General features: G+C 37.5%; 1 protein-coding gene across 1 annotated transcript in view; it reads right to left on the minus strand.

Moving 5' to 3' along the window:
* The window catches only part of CACNA2D1 (calcium voltage-gated channel auxiliary subunit alpha2delta 1), a 446,724-nt gene that overhangs the window by 113,412 nt on the left and 319,059 nt on the right, over positions 1-14,253 (minus strand). Inside the window, exon 8 of the mRNA XM_029928178.1 lies at positions 12,758-12,889. Within this exon, the coding sequence (XP_029784038.1) occupies positions 12,758-12,889 (132 nt within the window). The remainder of the gene's footprint in view (positions 1-12,757; positions 12,890-14,253) is intronic.

Raw genomic sequence — 14,253 nt, forward strand, 5'->3', positions numbered from 1 at the left:
GCCCTTTTCTTTATTTAAAACTATGGAAATTATGGAAAATTGAAGGGTGCATCAGGTATATTAGCCAACTAAGATAATTTGGCCAATCAAGATATGTCAAAAAAAAAAACCCCACATACTTCTGAGCCTCTATTTGACTAAGAAATTTCATTCTCCCAGGTGACTATATTATAAAATGACTTGTATCAATCAATTTAAATATAGTACTACTCCAACAACCATTTACAATACAGTTAATGCAACTGAAATGCTAAGTTTCTTTTCATTCCTACAATCTGCACTTGCAAAAACTTAGAGCCAGTGAGATCACATTGCACTTTGTTTTTCTTTTTGCGGTAGCACTGGAATAAAGCAATAAGCACGCTGGGAGACAGGTCAGATCACTTCCAAGTGTCCCCTATGATAGCTGACTCCCCCAGCAGAGGGTCAGCCTGGGAACTACAGATTTAAATGAATGATATCCTTTCAGTACAATCCTATGCTGGTTATACATTTACTGCCTCTCAGATCCAAATTCACCCATTTATCTTACTCTATGGAAATGGATCTGGGCTCTTTAAATATTTTTCTTTTACCAACGAGTTCAATTTTAAGCTTTGTCAGCAGAAAATGAAAGAGAGACACTCAATGAGAAAAGGGTTTTTGCTTCTGGCTGCTGACCTGTTTCCTCAAAGGCTCTTGGGGCCCATGAAGCTTTCCTGATTTCTGGCTCCTGCAGGTTCTCCGGCCAACAATGGCGAGCTGCACCCTCCACTGCTTCTGTAGTGGAGTGCCTTCGAGGACACATTTAGAACCTTCAGGGTGAATTACCAGCAAACCATTCCAGCGTGATACTGTAGCAACTTTTTGGTCGTTTGGTGGGCCTGCCTATGTCTTGGATAAGAAGACCTGGATCTCAGCCCAGAGCCCCCTGAGATTGGGCTTACTTCAATACAGGTAGTCCTGTAGTATTCAGAGTAATCTCTACTTCTAGCCTATCCCTTATTACTCAAATCCCTGTTTTAAGTAACAACTCTTTATTTTAAAAAAAACAACTTTTGGAAAAAAACCTCTTTCCCAATCAAAATACTGTTTTGTCTCTTCTGATTTGATTCAGACTGTTACAAATGATTGGGAGAGACGACAGAGGGGAGATCAGGTACCACTGCAAGTGCCACAACCACCACCATGAGGTGGAAATAGTTAAATAGTGAATTTGATAAGTGACTTAATGAAACGGATATTTGAAAGTCATGTTTACATTTGATTCCTGAATTCTTTGCCAATGACATCTAGAATTTCTGTTTTCACTAGAACTGCTAATTGAAATTCACTGTGATATGTAGTAGTATGCTACATAAAATGGAGATCTTTTTTTCAAGACAGATAAAAGGTTTGCAATTTATAGTATGAGCCAGACCATAAAGTTTTAATATGGGTTATGCTCAAAAATATTAAGAATATTCTCTTAGAAGTCTTCTGAGAAATTTACTATTAGGAAATAAGCCCTTATTATACCAAATTAAGGTATTTATATCACAGTAAAATTAAACAACATACTTTCTTCTGTGATATGACTAATTAATTTGTTGTGACTGTATTTTGTAATTGTAATTTGTTGTAAAGGGATAATAACCACACAATGAAATTCCCTGAAATAATCAATCTCTTAATAGCCTAATGAAACATATGTGTTTTGAGAGGAAATTGGAGCTTCTAAAATCCCTGTAAAAAGCACAATGGTATTCATCTTAGATGTCTCTCTTGCTTTCCACTAAAATTTTGGGATGACAGGAGAAAGGAATGGAGCCCAAAAGGGACAGCTTTCTGAATGTCAACAGTAATGGTGTTAATAGCCACTTATAAGAATGTTTTCTCCAATCAAAAATGAACTATGGGCCTGTCTCTGACTAATCTCCTAGACTACAATATCATTTTGCATAATATTTAGGGTGTTCTATACTAGTTGCTGTATCACTGATTTTAAAAGGTATTTAAGAGGCACCTGGGTGGCTCAGTAAGTTGAGCGTCCGGCTTCAGCTCAGGTCATGATCTAGCGGTTAGTGGGTTTGAGCCCCGCATCAGGCTCTGTGCTAACAGCTCAGAGCCTGGAGCCTGTTTTCAGTATCTGTGTCTCCCTTTTTCTCTGACCCTCCCCTGCTCACACTGTCTCTCTCTCTCGCTCAAAAAATAAATAAAACATCTTAAAAATTTTAAAAAGGTATTTAAGTGTACAATTACTCAGAATACCAAAATTAGTCGTAGAGAAATATTCTTGAGAAAGTATGCAGATTGCCAAGCCATTTTCTACTTAATATACTCCAAAAATAATATGTGAGTGTGGTTTTTCAATTCAGCTGCTAGGAAATAATAAAGCACATAATGATGAATTGAGAGCTAATTCTCTTGGTAGAAATACCATTTCAAATGATAGATAATTGCATTTCCAATTAACAAGCTCAAATGCATTTTTCTAATTCTAAGAGATGTCACATTTTTGGTCACATGAAGAGAAAAGTAAACTTCACATAGTCAAAAATGCCTTTAAACCCACCTTGGTCCTGCTGGCTGGATCAGGTTGGTATTATGTGGATCATTATCTGAAGCTAGCCTTAATCATTTTTTATGGATTATTAGCAATGGCTCTGACTTGTAAGGCATGATAACAAATTTGGACTGTTTTTAAGCCAGAATTAATTTAGCAAGGGGGAGCCGAAGAGCTCACAAAATTTCCAGGAATATGAATGTTGCTGCCCATATACTAGTGTCCCTGAAGGAATTCTCCACACTCCCCAATTCAAATCACGGCTCCCACATCAAAATCCTGGACGAGTCTCTTTAACAGAGTGAGGGCTACTGACCCACACAGAGATGCCAGAGAATCTAGACAGGCAATAGGTGGCCTTTTCAGATTGTGAGTTAAGAGCTGGGCTGGGCTGTGCTCTCCAGGAAAACTTGTAATCTAGAAAATACCCAACACATGGAAAAAGGATTCCCTATCAATTATGGTAACACTAAATAACTTAATGAACCATTTCAAATCTTCTGGTTATCAGCACAGTTTAATTCTCACTCATAAAACAGTCCAAGTTCAATATTACTAGCCTCAGAGGCGTAGATTCCCCTTGAAGACGGTATTCAATGACCTAGAGCTGGGGACGCTTTTGCATTCTTTAGCACTTTCCTTCGAAAGTCACTAAGAAGTGTGGAGAAGGCATATGCAAGTCAGAAAAATTTCAGACGGTTACTCTCAAACACATACTACTGGTGCTGCATAGATACAGAGGAGATCCGACAAGAGGTAGGCAGTCATTGCCAAAGGCAAAATTTCACAATTCTATGCAGGTACACAACTCTGGTAGGTGGCTAGCAGCCTTGGCCATCAGTACAGATGGACAACTCAAATTGGAGTCATGTTCACTACTGTAACATCAGATTTTCTGTTTTCAGCAATGTTTCAAGTAAGCTACCTTTAAAATAAGAGACAGGAAGGGCTAAATTCAGAACCCAGTAAATACATAAAAGATATTGGACTTAAGAATGATTTCTAGACGAAACCTTAAAACTGGGATTGCTTATACAAGAAAGTCACCAGAAGAAAATAAATAGAAAACAATTCAGTGTTGTTTTTGATGTTATTTGTGTTACCAAGGAAATAACAAGCCTAGTCTGTAGATATTTGGTCACTTGTGAGCCTGAAAGTGATTTTTGGGCTCTAAACCTGCTCCACAAACAGGATAGGAAAGCTGTTAGCCCCAAGCACATCCTTCTTCAGACGTGCCAGAGAGGTACCAGACAGGAGGGTAATTCCACAGAGTTCTACCAGCAGCAAGCAGCTGAGCTAACCAACATCTTTTCTTTACCGCAGAGCAAGCAGTCTTTGTTTCCTACTTGAGGCACTGTAATACATACTACAGACCTATGAGTTCCCCGTATTTTCTATCTTTTCTCAAATGGCAACTTTTACTATCTCATGGATGACATCATTACATTTAAGAAATCTGGGCAATAATGGCCACAGTGCAGGAAAGTAGTTGGTGTTCTGCTGTATTACAGTTAAGTTAGGAAAAGCCACATCCGCATGATAGTGAGAATTTCACATTATCCAGACGTCTTGGATTTTTATCTGGATTTACTAACTTGTTGGGACTTTGGATCATCGTTACAGTGAGATGGTGAGTGCGTGCCATGTGTGGGAAAAATATGTGCACAGATGCTTGGACCACCAGAGGAACTGCCTGTGACAGGGCTTTACGACACTTGTTTTTTCCTCTGCCCTTCTAGTAATGGTACCCATCCCCCAACTCCCACCTCGCCATGTTTTAGGGAATTATTAGACAATGTATTTCTAAGTCCTATTGCCACAGTGGGACCATGTGATGAGGTTCAACAGCCTTGAGAAGTAATTTTGGTCCTGCGGTTTGCCTTCCACTAAATTTTCCCCTTTTCACCTGAACTGTGCATGTGGTTGTGTAGATCCGGTTTGGGTCAGACAGATGAGGACAAGAGCTGAAGGACTGGCACACAGATGGAGCCCTAGCTGCTGGTTTTTCATTGGATAAACTACTTCACCTTTTTCAGTAAAATGAGAATAATGACTCCTATTTCTCACTTCCAAGGATTAGAGTTAGGTTTCAATAATTTTCATATACCAACACTTTAGAAATAAGTTGGTACATAATACGCAATCTCCATGTGGATATTAGAAAACAGTATCACTGGGTCTCTGTCAGTGATTATTATAGAGAGATTTTTTAAAAAGATTATGAGAGGGGTGTCTGGGTGGCTCAGGTGGTTGAGTGTCTGACTCCTGACTTCAGCTCAGATCATGATCCCAGGGTCATGAGATGGAGCTCAGCACGCAGCCTGCTTGAGATATTCATTCATTCATTCATTCATTCATTCATTCATTCATTCTCTCTCTCTCCCCCCCACATGCCTCTCCTCTGCTCTCTCAAACATCAAAAAAAAAAAATCTCTTTTAAAAAAGAAAAAGTAGATTTTAAGATGTGCTTCGATTTTAATTTTAATTGCTTACAAGCACATTCCTATGACTACGGCTTGAAATGTCACACCATTCCCCCACCCTTCTCCGTCCCCAGTGACGGGGGCTGCTGTCAGTAACATTTCCAGGGGATCTAAACACTACATGAGGTCATTCCAGAACCCTCTGGGATCACTGGCATCGGTAAAGAGAGTAGGGTGAAACAGGTGGACAGGAAGGAACCTAGATAATTGCAACACGATGTTTCTTGACACTTTCCATCTGGGTTTTGCCTTTGTTTCATTTTATTTAGAAACTAAACTCTCTTAAGTTCTATTCTGATACTTGTTTTCAGTTCTAGTATCTGTTCTCTCAACCTGCTTATCCAGCTTAATTTACCAAATACTTACTATTCATGAAACGCAAGGCATTGTGTTAGGTGATGTGGGGAGTAGACACCTACACACACAGCTGTCTCTACTTGCTTACACTGTGATGCTTTATAAAAACATACACAAAATAAATTCCGAAGGAAGATAAAACTTAATACCTATTAGAATACAGACAAAACCCAACGTCTCTGAGAAAACAAAGTAAAGAAAGATGGCTTTTGGGAAAGTCTTCCTGTGAAAAGTGGAGTTTGTATTCTATTTTAAATAATTGATAAGATGAATATGACCAGAGATGGAGGTCTAGCATCAAAGCCCAAAGAGAAATGATTAAAAAAAAAAAAGGTAGGCTGTAGAAAATAAAAGAAAAATTAAACATGTACAAGGAGAAAAAAAGGGCAATGTAAGTGTATATGATCAAGGCTCAACTGTATAGTAAATTAAACTGGAAACAGAGATTGGGTTAGCATCTTGGAATGATCCAAGTAACTTGTTGAAAATTTTATCAGCTATCTTTCTGCACTGCATTTTAATTTAATGTGTTTATAATTTTTTCTCTCATCTGTGAGCTCCTCCAGAGCAAAATTCACTCTTCCAAGTATTTGAATTCCTGGGATATTCCATTTTTTCAGAAACAAGACTCTTGCTTGTTCTCTCCACATTTTCCCCTTCCAACCCATATTTGACTATATTTACTCAGTTAATGAAATAGTTTGCATTTCAATTTAGTTACAGAGCTATGAGACTTGATGTTCAGATGGTCTCACTATTTTGGCCTTTGATGTCACAACTGTACTGTGCTCAGTACATTTCTCTCTTACAGACAGCCAACACTAGTTCACACACAGATACAGTGTGTTATAGCCAAGGATAAATCACTGTAGTTTTAAAAATAAAAGCACTTATTACAGAGTGATTTACTGGTCATTTGTACATTTCATTTACATTTTTATTTAACATAAAGGACTATTTGTCAGCAGGAGTAACAGATAAGAAGGATAAGTTGTGAGGTTTAGGTGGAATATTCAATAAAGTAAACGGCATACAAAGATTTAATCATTTAGATGTCCTATCAACAGTTATTAGCTGTCGCTCAGAAAAAAGCTTGAAAAAAGTTCTATAAAGAAAAACATGCGGATTTACTGGAAAATGATTTAAGATAAGTACTACATACAGAAAAATGTGAACTCGGAGAAAAAGTTCCCCATTTTGTAAGCTAACAAATCCAATTGGGTAATATTTATATATTTATAAAATAAAAACAAAATTATGATTCTACAAGAACAAGTTGCCTGTTTTTTTCTAATTAAATTTTTTTAATGTTTTATTTATTTTTGAGACAGAGAGAGACCGAGCATGAGAGGGGGAGGGGCAGCGAAGCAGGGCGACACAGAATCTGGAGCAGGATCCGGGCTCTGAGCTGTTAGCACAGAGCCCAACACAGGGCTCAAACCCATGAACTTGAGATCATGACCTGAGCCAAAGCCAGAGGCTCAAATGACTGAGCCACCCAGGTGCCCCACAAATTGCCTGTTTATGTTAAGTCGATAAATCTTAGATAATGCTGATGATGTGTTTAATGTTTTTGTCTTTTTAGGGGTACCTGGGTGGCTCAGTTGGTTAAGCTTCTGACTTCAGCTCATGACATGATCTCGTGGTTTGTGAGTTTGAGCCCTACATCCAGCTCTGTGCTAACAGCTCAGAGCCGAGAGCCTGTTTCAGATTCTGTGTCTCCCTCTCTGCACCTCCTATGCTTATTCTCTCTCTGACTCTGAATAATAAACACTAAAAACAATTTAAAGGTTTTTTTGTATACCTAAGAGAGGTACTTAAAAAGCTATGTCCATTTTTGACAAATACAGTAATTTTTCTTAATAAAATAGAGTGAACATAAAATGAATTACATAGCAAAGATGTTTCTATGTGTATAAAAAGGGATGACACAGGTATAGAAATTTAGCAATATATAAAAGAAAAAGGAACAAATGAGAGATCTTTTAGAAGTTATAAAGAACTGAAGCTTTTTAGGAATACTTATTCACATATTTTATATGTAGTGTCGTCCATCATCCAATTACAAGTAGTTTCCATTTTCATATTAGCATCCTACTTAACTACTCTTTCCTCTCAGCAATAAAACAAATCACTTGATGAACTTAACCATGACTGGATCCATAATTGATTACAAAGTGAACAATTATTACAACCCTTATCTGTGAAAAATAAGACGGTTTTAGTTAGGAGTTGAGGTTTTACAAAAGTCAACAAAAATAAGGTTACTCAATCATCTCTATAATGAGGGTTATTTGAGAATTTCAAAATAGTATTTTTTTAAGTTTATTTTGGTTTACTTTGAGAGAGACAAGGGAGTGTGATCAGGGGAGGGGGAGGGGGGATGGGGGGAGAGAATCAGAATCCCAAACAGGCTCCAAGCCATCAGCTTTCAGCAAGGACACAAGCCTCAATCTCACAAAACTGAGAGATCATGACCTGAGCCAAAATCAGGTCGACCCTTAACAGACTGAGCCACCCCCAGTGCCCCAAGAATTTCACAATATTATTGTGTGCACGTGTGCGTGTGTGCCTGTATTTTACTGTTGTAAATCAAACTTACCACTGTACTTCCCAAATAAAAATACTTGTGGTGTTTTAATTCAGCAGCCACTGTCAACATTATCAATTCCACTCAAACTAAAAATTATAGTCAACTTACACCTTATGGTCACCACTAAACTCATTTATTCTTTTTTATTGAGATATAATTCATATACAACAATGTGTTAATTTGAAACACTTTTATGATGGCATTATGCTAAGTGAAAAAAGACAAACAGAGAAAAACAAACACTGTATGATCTCATTTATATGTAAAGAAGCCAAACACAGAGTAAAATGATGGCTGCTAGGGGTTTATGACGGGGTGGGGATCGGGGGCATGGGAGAAATGAGGAAATGTTGATTGAAATGTCAAATTTCCAGTAAGAAGATGATGAAGTTTTGCAGACCTAACGTACAACATGGTGATTATAGAATAATATATACTTGAAAGTTGCTAAGAAACTGCATCTTCAATGTTCTCACCACAAAAACCTAAGTGTTTCTCCTTCCAATCAGAATAAACACTGCTTTAACTACAGCATTCCACTGCTCAAAATGTCTCTGCTATTTCCCACACATTAAATCCCAGACAAACTATTTGACATTCAAGGCCACATAATTTACTATTAATAAACCTTTTGATTTAATATCACCCTTCCTCTATGACAAACTATTAGATTAACTAGGCTTGCTAGCCTCGGACAGTACTTGTTCATTTCCTTGTTTTTCACTTTGTGTCTTTTCCCTTCTAATTAGCCTTTGCATTTTCTTCTTCAACTTGATTTTTCAATCTATAGTTCATAAATCAAAACTAGCCCATAACTCTGGTCAATAATTACCTTGTCTTTTTCAGAACTCCTACAGCCAATCTATCCTTACAGCTGCTCTAGTTTATTTGACATTTAATCATTTAATGATTTGTATTATAATCTAAATTTCAAGATGTATAAATTTTGACTTCCTAATTGGGTAAAATTTCCCTCAGATTGGAAACAACTTGGGCCTTCAAAACACACATTTGCATAGAGTAACCACATCAGAGATGTTTTTGTCCCCAATACCTTTTCCTTTCTTACCTTGCACAGCTTCTGCTTTTAGCCACCTACATGATCACCCTGAAGTTAACTGTACCCATAAGACCACTAAGTTCTGGCCAATGTCTTCTGAGAAAAGTCCAGCAAGTACAATCAGAAGGAGGGAAGGGGCACCTGGTGGTTCAGTCAGTTAAGTGTCCAACTCTTAATTCTGTCTCAGGTCATGATCTCACAGCTTGTGGGTTCAAGCCCTGCATGGAGCTCTGTGATGACAGTGAAGAGCCTACTTGAGGGGTTCTCTCTCTCTTTCGCTTTCTCGAAATAAAAAATTAAATAAATAAAACAAACAAATAAATAAACATTTTTTTAAAAAGCAGGGGAGGGGGGAGGTGGAAGATACCATTCTTTGTCCCTTAAAAAAGAGCACAAGTAACACTGGTGGGCCTGAGGCTGAGGCCATATTCAGATGACAGAATTAAAATAGAAATGTGGACTTCATCAAGATTAAAGGCTTCTGCACTGCAAAGGAAACAATCAAGAAAACTAATAGGCAACCTACGGAATGGGAAAAGATAGTTGCAAACGACATATCTGATAACGAGCTAGTATCCAAAATCTACAAGGAATTCACCAAACTCTACATTTGAAAAATGAATAATCCAGTGAAGAAATGGGCAGGAGACATGAACAGACACTTCTCCAAAGAGGACATCCAGATGGCCTACAGGCACATGCAACGATGCTCGACATCACTCATCATCAGGGAAACACAAATCAAAACCACACTGAGATACCACCTCACGCCAGTCAGAGTGGCTAAAATGAACAAATCCAAAGACCGTAGATGCTGGCAAGGGTGTGGAGAGACGGGCACCCTCCTACACTGTTGGTGGGAATGTAAACTGGTGTAGCCGCTCTGGAAAACAGTGTGGAGGTTCCTCAAAAAACTATCAACAGAACTCCCCTATGACCCAGCAATAGCACTGCTAGGGATTTACTCAAGGGATACAGAAGTGCTGATGCATAGGGGCACATGTACCCCAATGTTCAGAGAAGAGCTTTCAACAATAGCCAAATCATGGAAAGAGCCTAAATGTCCTACAACTGATGAATGGATCAAGATGTGGTATATATATATATATATGTATACACACACACACACACACACACACACAATGGAGTATTACCTGGCAATGAGAAAGAATGAAATCTGGCCATTTGTAGGAAAGTGGATGGACCTTGAGGGTGTCATGCTAAGTGAAATAAGTCAGGCGGAGAAGGGCAGACACTATATGTTTGCACTTATAGGTCTAACAGGAAAACAGGAGAAACCTAATGGAGGACCAGGGGGAGGGGAACAGGGAAAGAGAGTTGGGGAAGAGAGAGGGACACAAAACTCGAGAGACTGTTGAATACTGAAAATGAACTGAGGGTTGAAGGGGGAGGGGGAGGGGGGGAAGAGGTAGTGGTAATGGAGGAAGGCACTTGTGGGGAAGAGCACTGGGTGTTGTATGAAAACCAACTTGACAATAAACTTAAAAAAAGAATAAAAATAAATAAAAGGGAAGTGTAGGAACAAAAAATGTAAAGTAAAATAAAGTAAAATAAAATAAAATAAAACAGGAATGTGGACCCCTTATTTGTGAAGCTTCCTTATCAGCCCCTGTCTCTCTCTCTCAAAAATAAATATTAAAAAAAAGCTTAAACAAAAACAATAATAAAACAAAAGAATGTAGAAGATAATTAGTAGGGTTAATGATTAGCTGCTACTGTAAAAAGAGCCACCTGTGAAAAGTGTTCATAACACAACCTCTCTTTCTCTATTCCTCCTCTGGATCCTAGGTTCTCTCTCCCCTTTGTTATCCATTTCTGATTTCTCTTAGAAACTTGGTCTCTTTTTTTTTCTTCTCAGTATCATCAATTTTCCTCTGGTACTGGGCTCTTGGTTTTCCATTATTATGCTCATTTTCTCTCTTTTCCCAATCTTCTCTCACTTGCACATATATGGAATTTTATAATGAGGCAATACATCTTAAAAGTCTTAATAGCTAAAAAGCTTAAAAGCTACATAATGCTATAAGTTATTGATTCGTGTATTTTTATTTGTATATATTACTGAGAAGGTCATCAGGGGTTTAATTACTATATTTCAAAATAACACTTAAAATGTTTTGTTAAGATCTGACCCAACTTTATGGTATTATATCAGGTTTAGTATGCTTATAAGTAGTGCTATTTTAATTGATCTTATATACTAAAATTTCCAATCTCCTGATGAATGATACTTAATGTATGAGTAGTTAACTCAAGAGTGTTTAGAAGGGTTATACAGTGAACAGCATTTCTGTAAGTAGGCAATCCTACTATAACAACCTATGTGGTAATACTAAATATATATTAACATCATTTTATTAACGTGATTTTTTTCAACTTTGAAAAAAAGTAGGCCTTTCCCTGCCCATCGGGTTTCTACCAAAGAAATAACTGTCACTGACCCTACCATCTGCCATTTTCATTAATGAAGAAGTTATGTTCACTATGTAATTTGAACACTAGTCTGAGAATGCCCACATACTTTTATTATTATTGTCATACAAAGCTAGAGATCAGCTAATTTCTATTTTGCTCTTTTTCACTGGTTTAACTTTTTATTGTGAATAATTCTATTTGTTAAAGATATTTAGAAAACTCAAGTCTCAAGAAGAATTCTTCTATATACTGAGATGGTTTGAAGCCAAATTACCTAGTATGTATTCCATAACAAGCCATGACTTTGAGAGAGAAAATGAATTTGTGCTTGTCAGCTTGGTCCAAAAGGTGAAATTAAAAACACCAACAGACATTTCATTTAAAGTCTTTTCAATAGGTGCTCAAGATCTATGCTAGTCATGAACTTTTCTTTTTTGTTACAGATTTATTTCTCCTTACCATCCTTTATAAGAATAAAGTATATTTAAAAAGTTTATCATTTAATGTGTAAAATATATTGATCTTCATTGAATACATATCACTAAGATACCCTCAAAATTAATCCAACTTGACATTTTTAGTAGTTCTATTTTCTTTGAAATTTCATTTCATTTCCTGTCATACTCATTTTAACAAATCCACACTCACTCATTAAGGCAAAGCAACAACACTTCTCATATAAAAACAAATCTGAGGGACCCCTGGGTGGCTCAGTGATTAGAGTGTCTGGCTTTGGCTCAAGTCAAGATCTTGTGGTTCGGGAGTTCGAGCCCCGCATCGGGCTTGATGCTGTCAGCCTGTCAGCACAGAGCCTGCTTTGGATCCTCTGTCTCCCCCTCTCTCTGCCCCTCTCTCTGCTCGTGCACACACACCCTCTCTCAAACAACAAATAAAACACAAAACAAAACACGGACCTGAATCTTGAAAGAAATATTGCATTAGTTTCTAAAAATTCTATTCCATTCTCTGATGTAATTCTCACTTTGCCCATGCTCAGTGATGGGCTGTCAAAACTATTATAGGATCATGATAACATTTGGTTCCAGGTACACGAACCCTGATCACAGGGTCACGGCGATCTGGGCCGATTCCAGGTGCCAACAGCCTCAGCTGGTCCTGAGGTGTTTGGTTTAGGGTGGTTTGGGTAGACACAGAGCCATGTGAGGAAGAATACTCTTTCCTTATAGAAGTGGGGAGAAATCCTTTTCTTCCAGTACCGGAAAAGGTACCAGAGTGTTCTCAAGAAATATTAGGTCTGGTACTTACAGTTTTATTTGATACCTACTGAGTCACTGAGCACTTACCGGGATAGTATCGGGCCAGGCCTGTGGCACTGCCGAACACCTGCCACAACAATGAAGGATCTTCTTCTCGATTTTTTTTGAAAACTTCATCTAAGGCACTTGTCCAGTTGAGTTCATTTAACACAATTGTTGCTAAGAGAAACAAAAAAAAGAAACAACAAAAAAGAAAAATTCAAATTTATAATCGTTGAATCTATCTCCATTTATTTGCAAAATAATGTTACACATTTTCATCACTTTACCTCTACAAAGACTCTAATCCAGGGGCTATCAATGAGTTTAGACATGCAATTATTTGTTGAAACAAATTTTTGTATGATGGAGGACATACTGACATTTGGGGCTTGGTCATTCTTTGTTGGGGGAGCTATTTTGTGCTTTGTCAGATGCTTAGCAGCACCTACGACCTCTACCCAATAGATAATCGTTATCAGCCCCCTACCCCCCAGTTTTGATAAGCAACAAGCTTCCAGATATTGCCAGAACAGAATACAAACAGAACTGCTCCCTGTCGAGAACCACGAGGATGGATAAAACAGGCCAGAGCAGCTCTGGTGGAAGAGAAGGGGCGCAGGCTTTCCTGCCCTTGAAGCAGCGCTCAAGAAATCTACACAGCACGTGTGGGCACAGTTTGATGGCCACCCTCTCTTTAACTCTTGATCAATCTCTGTAATATGCTAACATAATTTGTTCTCTTAACAAAATTGAAAAACGTAGATGTTTGTCATTCAGCATAGTTTATTAACTGTATTTATACAAAGCAGCAAATGTATACATTCTGATAAAGAAAAACATTCATTCAGGGGCTTAACAATGTATCAATGTTAGAATTAGAGTACCTGATGCTTTACTATAACCTTTATGAACAAGAGTTCTTTTTTTTCCTGGTTCCTTCAATTAAATATTAGAGGATGGTGCTAATAAGGGCCAGGCCATCAATGTGGATTCTAACTTATAACTACTGACTGATTTTAAATAGGTATTAAAAACATATGCTATTTATATAATGAAAGAGAAGTAATTATGTGAGATTTAGCATATAATTTATAATTATGGACCTCCATAATCATAGTATCTCATGTCTAACATATTAAACATTTAATTAGCTTTGAATATTACTTTCCCTTTACACATAAAGATGACAGAGATCATCTCACATCTTTTTTCCACCCCTTTATGTGTAAAATATGTACCACGGCCTCGAAGATCAGGAGATTGGGCCATTGTGGGCTTGAGAATCTAAGTCCAAGCCTCAACAATGGAAATGAGTTTGGAATAAGGACTGGAGAGCATGCCTAACTCCTATTCTTTTCTGTGATCACAGCAAATAAATGAAGGAAATGCAGTCATGGTTAAATCATGCCCGATATTTTGTAAAGATAAAAGAAAAAAGAGCATCTATTTAGAAAGATGCACAGCGTATGTGTTTATATTTTAACTTTATAATTTACCAAAAAAAAAATGAAAACAAGGGTATTGTGAAATTGTTCTGGGAC

The sequence above is a fragment of the Suricata suricatta genome, chromosome 2 (assembly GCF_006229205.1).
Source record: "Suricata suricatta isolate VVHF042 chromosome 2, meerkat_22Aug2017_6uvM2_HiC, whole genome shotgun sequence".
In the NCBI taxonomy this organism is placed as follows: domain Eukaryota; kingdom Metazoa; phylum Chordata; class Mammalia; order Carnivora; family Herpestidae; genus Suricata; species Suricata suricatta.